Source organism: Phalacrocorax aristotelis, chromosome 2, assembly GCF_949628215.1.
Source record: "Phalacrocorax aristotelis chromosome 2, bGulAri2.1, whole genome shotgun sequence".
Taxonomy (NCBI): domain Eukaryota; kingdom Metazoa; phylum Chordata; class Aves; order Suliformes; family Phalacrocoracidae; genus Phalacrocorax; species Phalacrocorax aristotelis.
Window position 1 is genome coordinate 133,094,091 of NC_134277.1, and position 22,959 is coordinate 133,117,049.

Genomic DNA, 22,959 nt, shown 5'->3' on the forward strand with positions numbered 1-22,959 from the left:
ATTACGGTCTCCTTAGATCATACCTTTAAAACCTTAGATGTGAGCTGTATTTTGTCAGAGTTTCAAATAACATCATAACTAAAAATCAAACATCCAGAAGAGCGTTCATAACATATATGAATTTAAAAACTTATTTTTTCACAAAAATAGCGTTTTTTAGGTATCAAGTGCCTCACTTTTTCTGAAACAGAAGCCACCAACTCTTAAATAAAAAATTGTACAAAACTGAAAGCAATTACTGATATAAGGCAGCAGAAGTTTCATTTAACTGTCCTGACATATGCTAACAAAGTAATAAAAACTCTCTTCCCAAAACTGCAAGCAAACAAGACATCCTGGATCTGCAACTCCTCATTCAATATTTGAAGTGTTTGTCAAACAGCAAAGAACCATAAGGAACTATCTGATCATCTACAATAAATGGAAGCACTATATCTTCATGATTTTTTTTTTTTTAAAGAAACTATTCAGCTGTTACAACAGATACTTTCTGGAGAAAAGAGGGAACAGCTCACTATATCCAAATTCCTCCCTTGATATCCATCACAGCACTTTGACAGCTTTATCTCAAGAGAACCTGAATGAAAAGACCAGTGCTTCTGCACTTCACCATGAAAAGGTCCACACGTATTTCCATTCAAGGGTAGTAATCTATTTTAAAACAAGAATTTATTGTGTTATAGTATAAACACACTAAACACAAAACAAAGTGTTTAACAACATGAACATTGACACAAAATAAATGCAAGATCATTTCAAGCCAAATCTGTAACCATTTCATGTGAGAAATTCCAAGTGAAAGTAAGTTACATACACAGGGTCACCCTATGGAAAGGATGGCACTACCTTCATCTACTTCAAGCCCTATTTCAGGACATCATAGCATGGTCAGAATCGTTGCTTTATTTTGAGGGCTTGAGTGGTATACAGGCTTTGTCTTGGCCCTCTGTATATAGGTGAACTTACCCACAGATCTACAAGAGAACCAATGGAGGCATTTCTACTGTAAACTAAAAGTCCTGAGGTACATTTTCTTCTAATCTACCTTGCATTTTTTTGATCTAAGTATATTGGGGAGGGGGTATTAAAGAGCAGCATAAACTTGGTTATTTAACTTCACTGTAGTCCATGTAATAGCACAGGTCAATAAAATGTATAATGCTTTGCACTACAATACACATCTTCAACAAAATACATACAGTATGTGATAAAGCTTCTCTGAAACCATGTACTGTAGTATGGCAAGCCACCATATGAAGAGATACATGAATTTGAGAAGATGAACTTGAACCACTTCTTCAGAGACATTACCTTGTGTCACAATATGGTCTCTTTCCTGTAGACTATTAGATAGGATGTGAACCACTCATACATGAATTTCTCAAAGATGCATCAATCCTTTCAATCAACAGAGCAGTTAACATGAATATACAGATTAAGTATCAGATTACTGCTCTTTCGTATGAACCATTTCCAAAAGTAACCAGTTTGATTATCTCACAACAATAAAATTTTGCTAAACAAAAAGTTAGGAACAGAACTATTTCATTTGCTTAAAATTATTATTTTTGGCTCTTAAAAGAAATTGAACTCTGTTTTAAAGGCTCATTGTGAAAGTATATACACACATCAAATTTATATCCAAAGCTAGATTTTACCATTGAGTCTTAAAGGCCAAGAGATATTTTCAATACAGTAGAAAAAATAGCAGTTCCTGAAGTATATTGTAGCCTCACTTCACTGGCAATATCCATCGTTCAGTTGCTGCACAAAATACTTCTCTGAAGCAAATCCATCTGAACTCTATCCACCCTGAGTTAAGCATCTATACTTTTTTAAAATGTTTTAACATTAGGTACAGAGAAGTATGTACAAGACTATAAAACTTGTCAGTTATCATACAGCAGTAAGGAAAAAAAATCAAATTTTTCAGCCAATTTTCTGTTTGTTACTGTAGTTATTCATTCTGGTTGGGGTTTGGGGTTTTTTTTGGCTTTTCTTTGTTATTAAATCAAGTAGTTACTTGATTTAGACATTCATGCATTAATCACTTGAATTTTTTTTTTAGTGTAATAATAAGGCAACAGTAAAAAAAAGTTATAGAAATTTTGCATATGTGTAAAGGTATTAAGTTTATAAAAGTGCTTCCTAAAAAGACAACCTAATTGCTGTATCAAAATATTACAGAGTGGTGAGAACAACTATCTGTTATTTCAATAAATTTTGCTCCATAGAAAAATGTCAATCTGATTTTAGGCTTCTTCCCCTTTTTTGGTGAAGTAAAAGCCTGGAAAAAAATTGGTATGGCTGCGTGGGACAAGCAAGTTAAGAAAATATACTTTAGTCTAAACTTAAATAAGAAGGTCCACACTTTTTTGTCAAAACATTAAGCCTCTGTCAAAAATGTATTTTTTTTTTCTTTTTATAGTACAGGATTAAAAGACAAGATGATGCTTACAAGATAAAGAAATAATTTACATGAAAATATCTTCTGACAAAGCTTTTCAATCAAAATATTGTTTTGTAACATTCAAACATGACATACAACAACAAAAGAAACAGTGAATGCAAACAAAAAATGTTATATGGATTGCTTTCAACCACATAAATAAATGAAATATCGGTGTAGGCAGTAGGGCTCATGCTGATGGCTAGCAGGAAATAACAGTGTGCAATCTATTTGGAAAAAGCTCTAAAGTACAAATTACAAGCCCAATTACGGACTGCAGCAAGTTCAGTTATATCACTGCCATCCTCTCATATCTCCAAAATAAATTCTTGGTTAAATCACTCATACCCTAAATTACTCATACCTTTGCTTCAGAGATATGAATAACTATATACAAAAAGTAGTTTTATTTCACCATAGGGATAACATTGTACCTCTCTGCCAATGTCACTTGAAAAACCATCCATGTCAAAACAATTTGACAGCAGATAAACAAGTTAATAAATATGCAACGATCTTATTACAGTCCTTCAGCTAGGCATGTTAACTCATGCTGCTAGTTTTGTGATCACAGTGCATAGAATCCAAATATAAAAGAATGGGGTGGCTTTTAAGGTAATGGTCGATCTCTTGCTTATAATCCAAATATGTCCAAAACTTTCATAAGCTCTGTCATGCATCAATCTTTTTTGTGGCAGGAGCAAAACCTTTCCCTGGTACAATGTCCATTGCCGGCAATGGATGCACCAAAACCGCCAAGGAGCTCAGTGTTATTGCACAATATATGAAGACCTGGAATTCTTCCAAAAGCTTAAAATAAAAATAATGGAATTATTCTGACATTTCTGGACACCTGCATTAATACTGTATGACTAATAAAAGCATGTCAGTTGCATGGACTGAACCAGCGATCAACATGCGCCCAGAATGCACACTAGTAAAAATGCAGTCAAAGGAAGTAGTCTTCATTGCCTATAGGTCACTTCCAGTCAAAGGTTAAAGTTCAAAGACTGAATGATCAAAGTGCTCATTTTCTCAGTAGGACTATCTTCTGCTACGAGGATCACAAAATGGTGGCATCAACATGTGTCATCTTTAAAATAAAAAAAGAGTATTTATGGAAAACATATAAACATTCTAAGTCCAAACTAGCAAGGTGCTGTATGCAGAAACAATTCCTGGCATAGACAGTAACATGCAGTGGAAATACACTGATTGAATAATTCTGCAGTTTTGTTCAATAATGACTCAGGAAAAAACAAATATCGAACATTAAACTTCAAAATACACATATATCCCCAAGCACATTAGTATTAGCAAATATTCCATTAAAAGGACAGTAATTTCCACATTCAATATTTAGAAATTCCTTTTGTTAGGAAAAGGAAAGACCAAATATGCTTAACATTTTGCCCCCTTAAAGTACAGTAGGTCCACATCAGAAATCCTTTTATAAGGAATATATAGCAATAAGTGGCAGAATGGGATTCTCTTGATGCATTCTCAACCCTTTATACATACATATATATGTATGTATATTCATTTCTTTCTCAAGAATCAACAGGAACTATAGCTGACAGAATTATGTAAAAGTAATAGGTCACCACTGTGATCCTAAGATCTTAAACATGAAAAAACTTTCACAGAATTTTAGATACATACTGTACTTGGACAGAACATACTACAACAACAAGAAAAAAAAAAAAAAGAGTATTCTATGCCAATCTTTTCTGCATTATGCTCAATATTAAAATAAACATTTGTCTGTTAAAGTTCTTCCTTTTAAACTTTCTCTTCCACACATTGACCTGCAGTGTATTTGCATCTGGTAATAGTAAATATTAAGCTTGTTAACAGCAAGCAAACTTACTGTCTGGTTATTTTTAATGCACTTACTTTTAACCTCGCACAGCTAGAAAACGTAGCCTCATAAACAGTATTTTCACTGTGTACAGATTTAGCATGTACAAAGTAGTGGCGAATAATCCTATGTTCTCACTGGAAAACATTGGGTCATCAATACTATTACATGTTTCAGAACCTCTTCATTTTGTTAGGGTGGTAAAGAACAAAAAACTGTACATGTAAGAAAGATGGGACAAAGATGCAAGAAAGATAGAAGGGGTATTTAAACTGTGTACTAAAAGTTCAGACCAAACAGCAGAGAAAACACTTTCTAATTAAAAAAAACTCAAGAGCAGTAAAGAGGTGCTGGTTGAAAACAAAGACCATGTCCTCTTTTTTCACAAAAATCTACCTCCTGACAACACCAAAACCAGGCAACAGCTTTATGAAACCTATTTCAGCCTGGATGCCCAAGAAAACTGTATCTGGAAAATCCTCCTGTCTTTAACAGAGCACAATCAACCCTCAGACTGAAATTCAGCATGGAATTCAATGTACAGTTGAAGCAGATGTTGGGTAGGGCAGACAATCTAGAAATAATTTTAGTTATCAAAGGTCAGGAGTTTTGAAACAGGGCTTGTGAGGACACCAGTTTGTAGCAAACAAGGCTCCGTAACTCTGGTTATGGAACTAGTTGGTAACTCTGGTTATGGCGCTAGTTGCTTTGTTGGGCAGGGATACAAATGAGAGATTAAAACCTTTGTAATAAACTAAATGCATAGACACACACATTTACGTGTCAGAATATATCTCAAAGTGCCACTTTATCCTTCTGTTTTCATATCCGTTTGCTTTATATCAGCTCCCAGTCATGTACTATTTGTTCCCAGCTAAATAAATTCCAGGCACCTGCTGGAAAAAAAAATTTCCTTCAAAGGCATGTGTTTAAAGTGATGACAGTCTCCCTACTTTCTCTTCAAAACACAGGGATTCAATTTCTTGTTAAAGTTAAGCCAGTCCAATGGCTAGCTGACAACAGAAGGAGCGGAACTACTCTGCATTTTCCTCCACCTGTTCTTGTATTAGCAATTGCATCTATTGCACCCAGTGGTTATCCTTGGACAGCTGGCTTGCTTTCTTGGTTGGGATTGGGTTTTCTCCCCTAATTTACCCAACCCAGACTGTTTCAATCACACGATTAGATATGTGATACTTTAGTTGAAGCAGGAGCAGAAAATGAAGATGACAGAATTGCCTTTTTCAAGGGCTTGTAAAGCTTTTCAGGTATACATAAGGTTGAAGACAGTTCTTTTTCAGAGAGAGGTGGTTAAAATTATAGCAGGCAAGCTACACTTCCCTTTTTCTGTGTAACCCACCATTTCTTCAAGCCCATTAAGAAAACATTAAAAATTTAAAGATCATGCCTTGGCAGTCTTGTTATATATGCCCACAGAAGAGAAACTCAGAGAAGGAGCAAGTGACATGCAAAACTAAGGCAAAACTGTCTAGCATTTAAGAAAATTTTTGTCCAATGGACATCAGGTGTGGAGGTTTTTTTAATGTAAGAATTTAATGGGAAGCCCAATGAACTTTTAATCATGACCTCCTTCATAATTAGTACTTAAAAAGGAAGCTAAAAACCAAAATATAATGATGCAAACCAGTATGAGTTAGTTAAATGAACAGACTTGCCTTTTCTTGCCTCAGGTTGGTCTATAGGTTGCTCTGAAGCTGGGGAAGGCTAGGGTTTTCTGACTTTCAGAAAACAGCCATCACGTAGTTAACGTGAAGTAATTAAATGACTTCTTCAGTGGACTGTAAGCAGCTTGATGGTTTTGAGCCACAATTATACACCAACTTTCAGAGTCAGATAAACCACATTTCATATTCATTTGGCATTTTGCTTGTTTAACTCAAATTGAATTTTATGAATAAGAAACGAAAGTACTATCTACAGACTGTTCTCCTTGATAGACTTCAATCCTGAATCAAAACAAGACTCCAGTACAAATTCGGAGTAGACAGAACATTTTAATCACAAGATAAAGCCAATATATGAAACTTTACTTCCTTTTCTTTAAAAATAACTAGCTAGTGAAAATAAAAATAGTTAATAAAAAACTTTCAAAAAATTGCAAATAAAGAGAAAGCAAAACTAGAAATGGAGAAGCACCAAACACATTACAAGAGTGCAAAAACAAAGAGAAGAGAAAGTGACTACTGAATAATCTGGTGAAAATGAAAACCCCAGCTTTGCAGGCAATATGATTATTATTCTTGGAGTCAATTTTTAAAATGACATCATGTAAAGCCACACGACAAACAGTACTGAATTTCTTAAATACCTCTTAATCCCATGACATACAGCACTCCTCTTACTGTAATTGAAGTCACTTTGTTTTAGAGATACTATTAGAGTATTATGAGAGAGTTTCATTCTGTTACATTACCATATATCAAAAACCCATGGGTCTCAGCAAGCATTACGAAACACTTCAGTTTTTATTGTTAAGGCATCCATGGGCTTTTAAGAGTCTAAGGGTGATGGTTTTGGCATTTGCCTCTCCAGTCATTAACTCCCACTGTCTCAAAATACCTGGTCTCATTTCACGTAGGGGACAGAACATGTCCTGGGGTGGGGAGGCAGTGAAATACAAAGGATGTCTTATGATGGAGCCTTCAGTGAAACCTAGTGATGGGATCAACTCCTCCTGCACCACTCCAGCACACAGTATTACCTGCTCTAACACATCGCTTCCCAAAATACATGGGCTTCCAATAACCCCCATTTGTACAGTATTTTCCTGTGGACAGCAAAGAAAGTATTGGCCAACAAGAGAGGAGAGAAGAAAAGCATTGCCTGTCTCTACCCCATCCTCCTTTCTTTCCTCACCAACAGAGTGGATAAGGCAAGCACATATAGCCAAGCCCAGCTCTGGGAAGAGGATGACAAATGTTGAAGCAGAAAAAAGAAACCGCACAGTATAAAGTCAGATAGAGAGCACGTGGAAAGAAAAAAACCACAACAACAGAAAAACAAACCAAAACAACACAACACTAGTGCTGCAGGCACTGTAGTACTATACATAGCAATTTTAGTATGATGTGTTTTTTTATCATGTACATGTACAAACTTATTACTGTATTATTGACTATTAGTTCTTAAGAGCCCTTAAGTCAGCCAACTGTCCCACATTGGAAATTCTGACTAAAAGTGGAAATCTATTAGAACACATAGCTGTTTACAAATATATAGGCATCTTTTAACCACTGTAAAAGCTTTTAAAGTGTTACGAACAACAACAAAAAAACCCTGGGTTTAGAGCTAAACCTAGTTTCATTACAGACCTTCCACAACACCTAACTTATGACTCCTTCAAAATTCCTGGTCCTAGTTAAATACTTACCATGATACCACCATTTTGTTTTCTTTGGATTCTTGTTACACGTTCTTACATAAAATGAGTTATCTGGAGGTCGCCTCTGCAACAGAAGAAAAGACCTACAAATAATCAAACAATCCTTATATTGTAATACATGAGCTATTTAATAAGCTTATGAAAGGCTACCACATGAATGCAGTGAAAATGACGTAACAGGCAGGACTAGATCTTTGTCAAGAAAAATCTCTTACAGATCCAGGCAACAATTGTTACTGGAGCTACTCCCAGCAAAAAATTAATGAAAAATACCAAACGAGTTGGAGATAGATAGCGGAAGAAAGGAATAAAAAGAAAGAAAACAACCCACAAAAAGGGAACAGCTCTTGTTTAAAAAAAAACAAATTAAATTCCTTTGCAGTTTGGAATCTAATTTTAGGTCCAATTCACATCCATAAGTCTCAGCTTGGAGTAAGTGAAAAAAATAAACATCTATATCTGATCAATACTTCACATTCTTCAGCTTTCTTCTTAAGTGTCGTCATTATGCAAAGCCAAAATCATAGGATACAATACAATGCTATTTTGGGGGTGTTTTTCTACCACATACACGTGACTAGGATGTGACACGAACAGGCATGTTTGGATAGCACAGATGTACATGCTCTGACCACATCTAACTTCCACATATATTCCACTGCAAAAGAAATGGTCAAGAGTAAAAGGGCAGTCTCTTTACAAAAAAGGTCTAATGTATCAGTGCCAGTCATCTATGACCAAAAAAGCAGCTTAGCACCGTTTACTTTCCTGAAAGGAAAGTGATCAAGATCACCAAAATAGTGCAGCTGCAAAGCCTTACGCATATCTGCACTAAAGACATTTCAACAGTCATTTTTCACTGCCTTTACCGCCCTCAATTTACAAAGAATTGTCCTAAAACACAATTGAACTTCACAATTAGTACAACTAGAAGGGTTCCATTCACTCCTCTTTTCCAGTAACAATGTATGAGCGGGATACCATGAAAATAGTTACAAAGTACTTACTGCAGTGTTTATTTTGCAGTTCCAGCTTAGTATTTTTTCAGTAGTAGATATGTAAATATATTAGGTTTGCCTATTTTAGAATTTAAGAAATAGAAGACTCAAATTTTATTTATTCTAGTCCAACAGTGCTAAAAAAACCCATACCTTTTCTTTGCAGCTGGAAAGCATGCTAATAATGCTAAGACAAACAGATTGCACTGAGAGAGCTGGAGACCAGTCTTCTGTTAGAATGGATAAACAGATATGACCATTGCTATAAACATGAGGATGAACAGGAATATTGTCTCCAGTAAACATGACCTAAAAAAGAACAAACGTAGCTGTAATTTATTGTCCGCATTTTAAATAACGCTGTATTGCTTTTGGGAAAACAATATTTTATTTGAGAAGTGGTTCTGCCATTTTCACTTACGCTAAATATTACACTTCATGTCAGGTTCATTCATTTTTGGAAGCTATTAACTGAAATTTAAAATAAAACAGTGGAAGTCTAAATAACTAATGAAGAGTAAGTTAAATGGCTAAATGTAGGGTTTTTTCTATGAATAGTTATACAGCATAGAAAAATGCAAAGGTAACAGTATAAAGACATCACACTAAACTTTTTCTGTCTTGCAGCCTCAGTCTTTTTGTCCTAAGGAATACATTTGCCCAGCCAAAACACTGGATTTTAATGACTTAATAAACCTCAACATTATATGCCAGGAAACGCAATGAGATTCACAGATGACTACTATAACTCTAGACACAATAGAAATTAAGTTCTAGGCAGCTCATCCAAGTTCCATCATAAAGAGCAAAATGCATCAAGCCTATTAACTACAAAACAAAGGACTTGTACAACTGAAGTATGTTACCATATAGGAAACATTTTTAGATCATTATTTCAAATGGAATATGTTTTCAACATGGAAGAAAACAGAGGAATGGCACTTAGAACCTCCTCTCTGTTAAAAGGTAATGGATCACAGTCAAAAAAAAGGTTAAAAAAGCAATTTTGACAACCATTGTTCTTACATCAAGTTTTTGTCAAACACATCGTTGGCCCAGGACCAATGGTCATGGAGCAAAAGTGAAACCTTCATAGCAGCATTATATTCCTGAGCTCCTTATCCAGCATAACCGCTGTCATCTTTTAATGCAATGACATAATAAATCTCTACCACTCATAACCATAATGCCCAGAAGCCTCTTAATTGTTTCCGAAGTTATACAGACATATGTATGTGTACAAACATGTATACACATACACAACACACCCACCTTATCACTGACTATAAGAAAGAAGCAACACCTTCATCATATAGGAAACAAATTTTAGAGCTTAACCCATTTGCCAAATGGCAGATAGGCTTCTAATGCAGCAGAAAAACTGGACGCAGAATGATCTTTCATAGGTCTTTAAACTGATATTTCTTACTAAGCATTGAAGAGTTTACCATCATAATCCAGTAATGTAGACCACTTCTAACTGATGTCTTCCTTTCATAGGAAAACCATAACTAGGCACACTAGGTAAGTAAAAGCATGCACACTATGATAAACACCATACATTTTAAGGCAGAAAACAACCAAGTGATTAAGCAACAGAAACGTAAACTGTCATTTCACAGTAGGCAGATTTGCAGGAGAGAGAATTACGACCCAGAGATTTGTAATATAGAATGAACTTACTGCACAGCAGCTTTTTGTATAATGGAAATTCTAGCCATTTACAACAATCAAGTATCCAGTACTTAAATTCTTAATTGTCTTTTATGCTAAAAATCAGTGTACATGTAGAGATCTAATTTGCTCTTTTACAATATATTGCGCAGAGCCACTTGCACAGGTTGGGTCATGAGTACACACAGCACCTACATGGAACCAAATCATAGTGTATTCTCTCCTGTGGGTCACCTATGAGTAGTTCACTGCCAACCTGACAGGGTGCAGAAGTACAGGTGGCCAGTTTGTTCCTTAAAACCTAAGACTGAAAAGTCAGCATTCTAGTTTTTACCATGGTACCTAAAACATATGCAGTGTTTATTGGTTTAAGTGTCCCTCACAGCTCTGTGTGGCAGTTTCAACACCAATGAGGAAAGAGTCAGAGGCCAATCTGGGAACTTTGAGCTGAAACAGACAGGACAAGAACTAAGGCACTTTTGCTTTTCTTCTTCTTTTTAAGAGGATTAGGGTGAGAGCCAAACGCTACTCCTACCAGCCATGTTTTCTAACATTCCCCTCAGGTAACAGAGGGGTGAATATACAGAGCTCATTCTACAGCCTAGTAGTATTGCTGCCCCTTCAGTTCTTTACATTGCCATGAAAGCAACACAGTATCTCACACTTCAGTTATAAACACTAGATCTGCAGGCCTCTCAAAGATGGCATGTATCAATGAGAATCCCTACCACAAGCACAGTATTTCCCCAGCTCTATTAACAATGGCAGCAGAGAAGACGTAAGAGGCTTAAAAACAAAATGAAAAAACCTGTTGGAAGCAAAAAGAAAAGGTCCAAAAGAAGCAGTAGTTTACTCTAATCCTACACTGCAGTGCAGGGGACCTTCCTACTTCACCCTGCGCTGCTCTTCCATATGATATGAACATCAGCCTCAAAGAAACCTCCAGTTTACACTGCTCTTTCATCTCCTATGAAACCAAGTAGACTGTCACAGGACTATACCTCACTGCAGAGTAATTTTTAAAAGAAAAGGCATCTGCACAGTGCATTTAATATAAAGTAACTAAACCTTCTATTAGGATATGTGGATGATACTAATATTCAGCATGTCATGCAGCCCTAACCTAAAGGTAGCATTAAGCAAGAAGTAAGAAAGCCATTACCTGAGGCGAATCAAAAGGATACCGACTACTGAACTTAAATAGAAGCTGAAATTTCTCCCCTTCATATAGTGTTCCTGGAGCACCTTCCATGTCTACAATCCACCTAAGGAATGGGGAAAAATTTGTTAGTATTGTGGACTGACAAACTGTAATTTTACTCCTGGAGCACAGGACTAATAAATCAATTACCAGCCACAGACAAATCATCTAAACTCTCCACTAGTATCATCACCATCACAACAGTGAATAACACATCAAGCCTACATTTAAAAAAAAAAAAAGCCTGGTATTTTACATATAGGCATTGATATAGTGCAGCAAATTATACATGTAATTATGACTTCAATTCAACACAGACCCATCAGTTCCCAAGAAAATGGCTATTAATGATAAACAACAAAACTGAAACAAGAGACCTGTTCCAAAGTTTATTCCTACTCAAAAACAGGCTTGGAAGGAAACAAACTAGTACACATTTTCTTTAATGTTATTTTACTTTTCTGTAATGAAAATCAATACAGTTTATTAAAATTAAAATAAATTTTGTATTCAAGGGGGAAGAGCCACACTCCTTTTGCACTTACATCTGTGAAAAAAGTCAGAAATTAAATGGTATATAACCTGGTAGGTAATGGAACCAAAACTGAAAAAGTTAAGAGTATAAAAAGGAAACGGTCACAGAAAATTAAAAACAAAAAAAGAGGATGTTTCGCAACTGTAATAAAGAGAACACCTCAGCATATAATAGCATTCTTTTTCCTCTGCTTCTGCTCCTTTCATCATAATAACATGGTGGAGTTGGGGGTGGTGGGGACAGTGTCAGGTGTAGGTTTTTTGGTTTTGATTTGGATTGTTGGGTGCTGCTTTTTTTTTAATTCAGTAAAAAATAGATGCTTTGCATATTGTTCAACAAATACAGCAGCACCCTATCTAACTTCTGTCATTTTGGAGGTCTGCTGTTGACCACTTAACGCCACTCTTTGCAGCATCACTTCCCCATTTTTGTCTTTCAAACTTGATTGAGTTTTACACATTTGAGCAACATGATATGGTAAAGATTCAGCAAGAGACTACAAAAATGCTCATATAAGATGTACATTAGACTCCAGGGAGCTGAGATTTTTCAGAACAGCAATGTGTACAGAAAAGTCGACATCTCCAGCTGGCAGTCGGATGATCCTATTCCCAGCCTTCCATCCTCCTGTCATATATACTCTCCCCCACCCCCGATTTAAGCTGTGCACATTTTTAATCTTCCTGTCTATTTACCTCTTTTTTTTTATTTTTGAGTTTTGAGAAAAAAATGCTTCTCCACTGAACTGCCAGCTGCCACATGCTTCAGGAGGAATGTATCTTCAACAGTCGCATGATGATGGCTGTACTAGTGTTCTACATTTTAATTTTGTGAAGACTCCTTCCATTTAATTTATCTGTGCTCCAGACCACTTATCTCTTCTTATGCCTTCTGCTTTTACATTTATACACATGCCACACCAATACTCTCCAGCTTTATTAGTCCTTGTGATCCAGAGCCTTCACTTTCAAGTTTTTAAAATAGTTTCGTTTACTAGAGTATAAGATAATTCTGCTTGGAAATTGCTCCTTTTATGGTCAAGGAATCACTAGAACCCATCTTTCCTGTGTGCTTTACGGTTTAGCCATCTCAAATTTCTAATCCTTGTGTTTTTAAAATAGATGATTGCTTAACATTTCAAATGACCCAGTTACATCATGGCATCCAATTATCTTATTCAGCATCTTCCAAAACCAAGCCAGTACTGCTACACAAGTCTTTATTGCACCAGTTCAAACTCTAACTTGATTAATGAACTCAGAACATGCTACTTCACATGAAAAACCCTCAAAGAGAAAAAATATGAAGCTACTTTGATAGAAAGCTGCTTAAACAGTGACAATTCCAAAATCTAGCATGACAGTAAACAGGAACTTTTTACTTGTAAGGTATTGAAAGGTATAAAAATGGTACATACTTAGCAAAAAAAAAAAAAAAAAAAACCACGAACAGACACATCCTAAGAAAACTGGAAATCCACAAACAGGAAAAAAAACAGTTGGTGGTTTTGTTTTTGTTTTTTTTTTTTCATTTTCCATCTCATCTGTTGTAAACTTTCACTTAATAGCTGTTTTTTGTTTAAATGAGTGAAACACACTTGTAATATTAGTTGGGAGTCCTTTTTTCAGAAAATTTAAGTATTTCGTTTCCCAAAGAACACCCAAAGTAAAGCAAGAAACACAAGCTGTAATTCAGCAATTGTACAGCAGTTTATAATCATTTGTACCAAATTCTGGAAAGTGCTATTTCAATTCGTTTCAGTCATTCATCTGCATGAACTATCACAAAACCCAGCATCATTTAAAAAGCAATAGCAGTGTTTAACTCAGTGTGTATATCTATATATATATACACATATATATAAAAGGCTCAGAAAAGCCTCATGTAACATGGTCTGAGTACTACCACCAAAAACGCAGATGTGAAGCGACATCAGAAGTCAGCTCTGTGTTATGTTTTTAAATTGATTCATCAATCAATAATATAGTCCAGAACATATAGCCTGAGATTCATACTTTTATAAATGTTTACATATGCTAACATTTCTCTAAAACTAAACTAAGAAAATTATCTAAAAGAAATGTCACCACAGTCTAATCTTTTGAATTTCAGTCAATTAAGAAAATAGTTTAAATACCAGGAACAACACCTGCCCAATTTCAATGGAATATTTAACCATGTTTCTCTTTCCGTTTTGCTAATCACAGAAAAAACTACAGCAGGGAGGAAAGTGCGAAGAAATATACTTAGATAACTTTGCTCTTTAAGAACCTTCCTCCACCTAGTTTAGAGAAAAGAGGTAACAGAAATTAACAGCTACAAAATATACTCAATACAAATAATGCAGAAACTCTAAACCAGCTATTCCATTATTTCAATAAATTTAGAAGGGTTTCAGAGGTTAGTAGCTATGAAAGATCGTGAAATTATTTTATTCTAAAATATGCAGAAGCTTTTACCAATTGACATTTCGTTAGACAATAAAAGCTTAATAAAAATTTGATTAATTCTCTATCCAGTTCCTGAAAGTGTCCAGCACATTACTGCAATATGCTCATTAAGCAGAACAATGTTTCACTCCCTGGACCAAAAAAAGTGGCATGTGGCATGTGGAAGTGGCATGCAGAGGACTTACTACTTACATTTTTCAGATTGATAGCAAAAATAAAACAGTATATATACTTACTGCGTAATTGAATTTTGTACACTCTTTTCATTTAGAGTCATTCCTGGAGGTGGATCATTCTGCAATGCCAACAGTTCTTTTTGTAATCGTTTCTAGAAAGAAATTGTATAGAATATTTAAAATATTAAATAAAGTTCAACAATAAACATGCACATTAAAGTACATTTCATCAACTGCTGAAAGGTAAGAGGAGTTTAATTTGAAAATTTAAATACAAAGGTGAGAAAGAAGGAAAACTAGAAACTAAACTGAAAAGTCACAGGCCTTAAACCTATTTTTTTGGTAAAATGCAAAAACACTTACATTTGCAACATTGCTACGCGAAGAACTGTTGCGTTACAAAATACACAGAGGCATCAGGATTTTGTCGTATTACAAAGACATCAATCAGAGCTCTACACCTAGAAGTGAACATTTTGTATTCCCCTGATAGCATCAGATTTACAACTAATTCTCCAAGATTTTAACAGCACAACTCTTCCTCCTCTATGATACTTCTCCCTGGCATCTGTGCAAGCCTTTGCCTTGTCCTAAGTTGTCCCAGAGGACACAACACGAAAGTACAACAAGACTATGTGACTTGCAGAACACAGACTACTTTATAACTTTACAGTAGCCGCATCTTAGAACCTACAGAGTTGTACTAATTGGAAGAGTGTTACATCAATAGGTCAGGTAATCCTTACCTATTTTGACAGGAATAAATCAGTAACTGCAACCAGCTGCTTCTGTAACAACTACCAGAACTGTTTCTTACAATCTGTGGAGCAAGGGAAATGCAACTTCTGTGTGGTGCTATCACTGGCACTGGTTTCAGAGTGTATTTTCTCCGTATAAACAGTTATGCAACATGTTTTGTCATTTCCAAGCCATCCAGATAACAGAAAGTTCAAGGCTTTCTCACTTCTCGCTCTCCTTTTTCCTGCCAACAATTTTCATGTTTACCACCTACCAGTCCACTTCCATCATCCCACTAGTCAAAATGACCTTACATAAGGTTTAAGCATGACTGAGCAATCAAGACAAATAAATATGTATGGTTGGGGGTTTAGTATCTAATTTTGATTCAACATAGAATTCTTTTAAAATGTAGGTTTATCACACAGTTGTAGCTGTTTCTTACTAATTTTCCAAACAACTTTTCTGATGCTCAGTAGAACTTAAAAAAATCCACAGGGGAAAAGAAAAAGTGTTCATTTGTCAACACAGAAGTGATTCAGTATCTCATTAATACCTTTGAAACAGGAGTGCAATAAATTCAGATGCGCAGGTCCTAAAGAAAAAACACCCTCATACATTCACAATTTATACTTTTAAATAACTTTCTGTCTCTACCAAGCAGCCCCGAGAACTTGCTTGGGGCTTCTATTTTGAGAGTTCCTACCTTGAACCCAAATACACACTTTAAAAGTCTTTTATTTGCAAGCAATTAAACAAATATGTTTTGAAGTTAAATATTACATCATAAAGTAATTTTAAAGGATGTTATAATTGGTGTACCGATATAAACAAACTAGAGAAAAAATGCTAGTATTTAGAAAGCTATATATATTGCTAGCACAGTGAAAAACAGGTTAGATACCTAGTATTCATCTTTTGCTTTCTGCACAGTTCAAGAAAATTTCAGGTTATGAATCCCAACAGTGTTTAACACCACTATTATGAATTAAACTGCAAAAGGCCAAGGATCCAAAACAGTTTTACAAATCCTTAAATTAAGTGGCAGAGACGTTTTCAAGTCTACTCTCTTTCTGACACTTTTCAAGACCGTCATCAAATAAGCTTCAATGGTAGCCAACCTGTGTGTGCCTTGTCATATAGATCATCATACAGAGAAATATTTGCTGACACTATTGTGGGGGCCTGTCCATTAAACGCAAATAATACATACAGACATCACATCAGTTGCAATACAAAATATATTAAGATGCAAAAATGCATCCCAGAGAAATAACAGAAGATACTATTTATACTTTGGGTCAGAAGCATCACTGTAAACAAGATCATATTTTTAAAGACAAAAAAGAAATCATCATTTCCAGGTTAGCAAGTTCAAAGAAGTATCAACCTACATTCAGTCTGACCTGTATTTGCAGATCTCAGTAAGAATATAAAAAAATCCCAACCAAACCCCAAAACATCCATATCATTCCCATATAAAGCTGGAAAGAGCACATTTAGTAGAAAATAGGTATGTTATCTGACTATTAAGCCAAAGAAACTCAATAACAGAAGTCCCCCAGAAAAGCAAGCATATAACATTGCTAAAGCTTGTTTTCATTTCATTATAACACTTTGAAATAAGGGAATCCACAAAGAAAACCTGACTATGATTATCTATAATGCATAGAAAACCCCAGTGCAATTCCGATTAACAGTAAGTTCCTAGGCACAGCTCCACAGTAGAAATGTAGGGAAGGGATGCAGAGGTCAGGAAACCCACAGCTCTTCTGGACTTGTTCTTCATTTAGAGGAATGTCCCAAATGGAACCAAGTACCAGCAGAAGGCGTTATTCCCTTTGGCTTTACTGCAACCCTCTAACCCTCTGCCTATCTGAAGCTCTCCATTACACCGTGTCCTGACAGATTTCCTGTATCTCAACGTTGCTCCCCTTCAGAGTAAGGTGGGAGGGGGAGAAGAAAAGAAAAAACAACCAAAAACAGCCCCACAAATGAAGAGGATCTCACTCCAAAACTACAGACAATCAGGACAGAAGACCAAAAACTGCTATTAGAGATGACACAGAACCCTTTTCGTTTTTATTCTCTCCAGCTATACTGACTATCTTGGATAACTTCCCTTGAAGTTAAAGAACAAAAATAGCATTTTATAATAAATTCCTAGATTCCTCCAGTCCTCATAATGATAGGAACTCTGAAATTGTTAGACAACTCAGGTAGAAAAAAATGCTTTTAAAGATTTCCTAATTATTAATCTAGCCACTACAATGTAAAGATAGAATCAAGGCAAAGTCCTTACACAAAGAGAAATACTTTTATTGAACCTATGATACACATTTAAGATGGGTACTTTTGGGAATACAAGCCCTTATTTGTTTTTTTTTTCCTAGTGGAATACAAAATATACTATCTATTTTACAACTCTCTACTATTCCATCAACCATGCCATACAAGTCAACCATACCTCAACTGACAAGCATAGCTGGGCATCTTTAGTAGGCTTTCACCAGGCATTTTCAAAATTTGTTTTGTTCTACCAAGCATCAACTCAATTGTTTCTATACAAACTAATGAATAGCTGCCTACAGACCTTTTCCAGAAGATGCTCGAGAGTACTCTATAGCAACTGTAACAAGATTGTAGAGGGCATCATGGCCTATTAACCAGAATTCATTCAAATACTGAAAAATTGTTCTATGAGAGGGGTTAACTAATATTTTTTAAATTGTCCCTTAATCAACCTCTCTGGTCAATGCATTTCAGTGTTTGACTACCCTCATGGTATAAACTGTTTCTTCTATATCTTACTGGAATATCTCATGCACCAATTTGTGTCTGTTGTCCCTCCTCTTCCCACGGTGGCTCCGTTTTCCCTATCACCCTCCCATTCGGTTGTTGCAGGCATCAGCAAGATCTTCCCTTTGCCTTCTTTTCTTAAGCCTGAAGAATCCAGTCAGCCTCTCCTTGTACATTATGTAGTTCAGCCCCTAACCATCTTGGTGGCCATCTGTTGGACTCACTCCAGTATATCAATGTCACTCTTGTACTGAGACTCCCTGAAGACAGTACTCCAAATGCTGTCTCAAGTGCCAGAGAGGGAAAGAATCACTTGCCTCGAGCTGCTGGCTACAGGGTTGCACACACAGCCCAATATGCAGCTAAGGGTATTCAGAAAATTCAGAAGATACTCTCCAAAGATATTATGGACTATTTTTTTCCTTCCTCTCCCCCTTATCACAACTTAAAATACTTCATCTTATGTTGTGTGCCATTAATACACAAAACTGGATTATCTAGTGTAAATAAATAAATCTTTTAAATGAAGCCCTTGAAGGCCAGACTCATACAGTTTAATTAGGAATCTGAGTTCCTGGTTACCATAGTAATTCAGGAAACATTTAAAGTTTAAATGCAAGAACTTGAAATTAATTCCTCTCTCATGTTAATATTTGTACTAGCTGACCAAAGAGGTTCCAAGCAACATTAATTTTCTCAGAGTAACACTGAGTCTGAAGACTCCTGTACTATCATGCACAAATCCAGAAACACATACTCTTAGCTTCAAGATTCATTTAAAAAACACATTCAGATATATACTTTTTTTAAAAATATGACTGATACACCAAGCCTACACACCTTACATACAAAAGGCATGCTGCAACTGTAAGTTTCTGAAATTAAGCATTTGAAAAGGAACAGTTTCAGAGGGAGAAAAGCCTTCCTTGTATTTGACAGCCATGAATACAGAAAACTTTTTCTGGCACAAAATTCTTGAGAATCAGCAGCAACATACATAACAGGACAAAGTAACAGATCAACGCTTTTCAGAAATTTTAACTATCTTTGTAGAATCTTATAAACTTAGGACTTGAAGATACCTCAGAGAAGTCACCTCTCTAACTTACTAACATAAAGATGGATCAAAGATTCTTAAAATATCCTTGTAGTTAAAAGCCTTTAACATTTTCCACATCACCCTGTCTCTTGCTTTTATAATGAGAAGAATTTTCTTCACAGTAAGAGACCTAGGTGAGTTGAATAAATTATGCCAAATTACTTATCTTATGCTTCATGGATACAGAAGGGAATTCTTTTACTTATTTCAACTTACTTCTCTCCAAATAAAACACATAATTCTTTTAACTTCTCCCTCTCCAAGTCTCATTTTCTAAACATGTAATTTTTGCTGGTCTCCTTAAATTTGTATTTCTAGAAATATATGCCTTTCTATAAATATATGTCTTTCTATAAATTAAAGAAGAATGTTTCACCATGACACTTATGTGAATATATCCCAGAGATTTGTTTTTTCTTTGTAGCAGCACAATACTTTTGGCTTACATTAGATCCATACTCATAACCCAGAGTCTTCCACACCAGCACTGGTCAGCCTGCTAGTCATTCATATTTGTAGACTAGACTCCCTTTTCCCCCCTCTCCTCCCCTATTGATACTTTGTAGCTTTCTCTACTGAACTGCATGTTTTCAGTTTTAAACCTTTTCCACTTGTTGTCACATAAATATTTTGTAAAAACACTTATATCCCAATCATCCAAGCTGATTTCAGAACGCATGAAAGCCACTGCAGATGGCCCTCAGAATACCCTTTGGTAGGTCCACTCAGCTTGACAGAACCAAACATCCTCTCTCAATCGGTCACCCAGGTGAAACAAGAGTGATTTTACTATAACCAAACTACAACAGTAGTGCCCTGAGAAATGGCCTTTGCAGTTAATAAGCGGGGTGGGGGGGGGGGGGTGTCCACTTATTTATACCACATTTTTTTGTGTCGCTATTCAAATGTTACACTAACACAAGTCAAAAATATTTGTACCGTCAGAATACAGCTACTGGTCCTCCTCCACAACAGTTACCACACAGTAAGAGGAGGAAATCATGTTAGTTCAATGTAATTCTTCTTCTGAAATCCATTTTGGCTACTTTTTATCTAGGTACTAACAAATTAATTATCTATTATATCCTTAAGGTATCAGAGACTATTCAATCCAGTGATTTCCAGAAGCCACCATTTCATATGATAGTAGAAGAATAAAAATAGGATTTATCATCTGGAAACTCACCTAGCTGTCAGAGAACTCAGATTCAGTTCCTCAAACACTTAAACCAAAATAAAACCCAAAACCAACCCACACAGCTGAATCCTAGTGACTGACACAATATCCAGTGACTAAAAGGTATTGAATCAGTCCTTTTCGTTTGCCATGATTTACTGCCTCACTGTTGTTAATTTAAGTACCTGTGTCATCTATTCTCTGTTTTCCTTTTCTATTCACAGGCTCATCCCTTCCTTCATCTTTCTAGTGATTTAGAAAAACCTTTCTTAATGCTTTTCAAATCTGCTAATTTAAAACAATGCACCACGGGTAGATATCACTCTTATATGCTTGTCCCTTTCTTTCATGTTGAGGTTTAGCAATAAATACTTATTTTCACTTTTCTGTTTCGCACAAAACCTTTTCAATCCTCAAGTCACTAAATAGGTCCTCACATAGCCATACTGAATTTTCCTATATTTCCTGTATTTTTCCATTGTAAATTAGTATTTTCTTCTAGAAACTTGCAGCCCTTCAACACTCTTATCGGAGTCCTTCTTTATTTACAGATCTTCAGCTATGTTAAGACATGCATATCTAAAGTCAATACCGTTGTTACGTTGGCTTTTTTTCTTACCATGAATCAAGAATACAATCTTTTTCATCACATCCTCTTGTTGCTTTCAGCCTCTCAACCAGCTCCTCTACTTCAAAATACAAGCTAGTGCAGCTACTCACTCCCACAATAACCTCCAAACAAATATTTGCTGAATGTTGATACACTCTTGGGATCACATGATTTCATATTGAAGCTCCCTTCCTGCTTGTCCACTTTCTATTTAAAGAGACTGTGAAAGAAAACACTACTGCAATCATGGAGTTATTTTCATAAAAGGGGAATAAATGAAGGATGAACAGGCAAATCTTAATTTGATCTTTTCCTTATTTATGAGAGAGGACTTTATGCTTAAGCATTCTTTTAATACAACTTCCAAGTAAACCAAAATGAAAAAGTGTTAAATTGATAAAAACATTCACTATATAGAGGGAAACAAAACAGCAGAGTAGGAAGATCAGAAACAGAAGACACAACACCACAGTCCTTCAATTAAAGGAGTAACCAGCTGCAAAAGGCATAGAGTAGTAACATTACCAGTAGTTTACACAAGTCTTTTCAAAGACTTCTACCTCTTTGAAACCAAGATTACTTAATTCACCTACCTCTACAGGAAAGGATAATTCAAGGATGAAATCAAAGAACACAGCTTAATATTGATCCGAACATCCGTTCCAAAAGAAAGTTTATTCAAGTAGGTGAGACATGACTGACATAGCAGTGGCTTGTATTCTGTTGCTAATTCTGTCAAATAGGATTTGTGCAACCCCTTCAGTTATCCTCCACAGATTTTCTGAAGTGTCAATCTCATAAGACTTCTCAAAGCATATGGAGCAAAGAACACAAAATTAACTAGGTGGCAGTGGAGTAAAATTCCTGCCAACTCCCCAGACAGCTCGCAACCACCTGTATCATTTCAATCCTGATAGATGGCACTCACTGTCTGTCATGGTTCAAGTTAAATATATCTCCAAAGCCAAGAGCTTCTAGCACCTTTGCTAAGCAAAAACACCCACCCTTCTTTCTCCAAACTGGCACACATCTTACTTGGCCACCTTTGGAACTGGGGTGGTAACATCTCCAATGCCACAGCTGAATTCTCATGTGTGTTGATTCCCAGTGAATCATACAAAGAAGCAGAAGGCAAGGCAGGGAAGAAGCATATAAGATGATGCAATATGTGAAAAGTGGGAGAGCGTAGCAGTTTAGGACAGGAGGAGATCTGGAGGTTGGCAACATGAGTATTTCAGAATGCATCTCCTAGAATCAGATAGTTTCGTTACTGTGCACCATTGAGCTAGACGTTACATCTCACATAAATGTTTACTAACCAATACAAAATTATTTCACAGGTCTCTGTGTCCCTGTCAGCTACCTCAAAAGGCAATAACCTATATTCCCAAAGCATATACGGCAATATCACCATCACATTCCCCAAACCAGGGATCTCTTTTCTCATTCTACCACAAACAAGGATCATACCCACGGACAGATAGACAGACTTTAACCACAATCTCCCACAAAGCAACAGTGCAGTCAAAGGTATTTTCCTCCCCCACCACGAGAACTTATGTAGCTCTTGTAGGTATATGAAAATTACCTCTCAATACCTTTAAAAAGGAGTATCACAATATTGGGCACCTATTTCCCGTTCTAAGCCCATTGTCAGAACTCTTACAACAGCTTTGCCCCTCCCTTGGAAAACTGGAGCCTAGAGAGTTAAAGTTTAACAAAGGTATATGCAAACAAAACCATGTGTACAGTGAAAAAGTAAGGCACCCTTAGTTATAGGGGTCACTAC

At 35.9% G+C, this 22,959-nt stretch overlaps 1 protein-coding gene across 5 annotated transcripts in view; it reads right to left on the bottom strand.

Annotated features, from left to right (window-relative positions):
* Positions 1-650: 650 nt before the first annotated feature.
* The window catches only part of UBE2W (ubiquitin conjugating enzyme E2 W), a 32,239-nt gene continuing 9,930 nt past the window's right edge, over positions 651-22,959 (bottom strand). For 3 of the 5 annotated variants that reach the window (XM_075085254.1, XM_075085255.1, XM_075085257.1), the window contains exons 2-6: positions 14,808-14,899; positions 11,548-11,650; positions 8,865-9,020; positions 7,702-7,777; positions 651-3,542 (exon numbers count right to left, since the gene is read on the bottom strand). In XM_075085254.1, coding sequence (XP_074941355.1) covers positions 3,529-3,542; positions 7,702-7,777; positions 8,865-9,020; positions 11,548-11,650; positions 14,808-14,899 — 441 coding nt within the window. In that variant the 3' untranslated portion in view covers positions 651-3,528. Of the gene's footprint in view, positions 3,543-7,701; positions 7,797-8,864; positions 9,021-11,547; positions 11,651-14,807; positions 14,900-15,493; positions 15,652-22,959 lie in introns of those variants that run through there. The other 2 variants (XM_075085256.1, XR_012659239.1) reach the window with 2 other exon arrangements.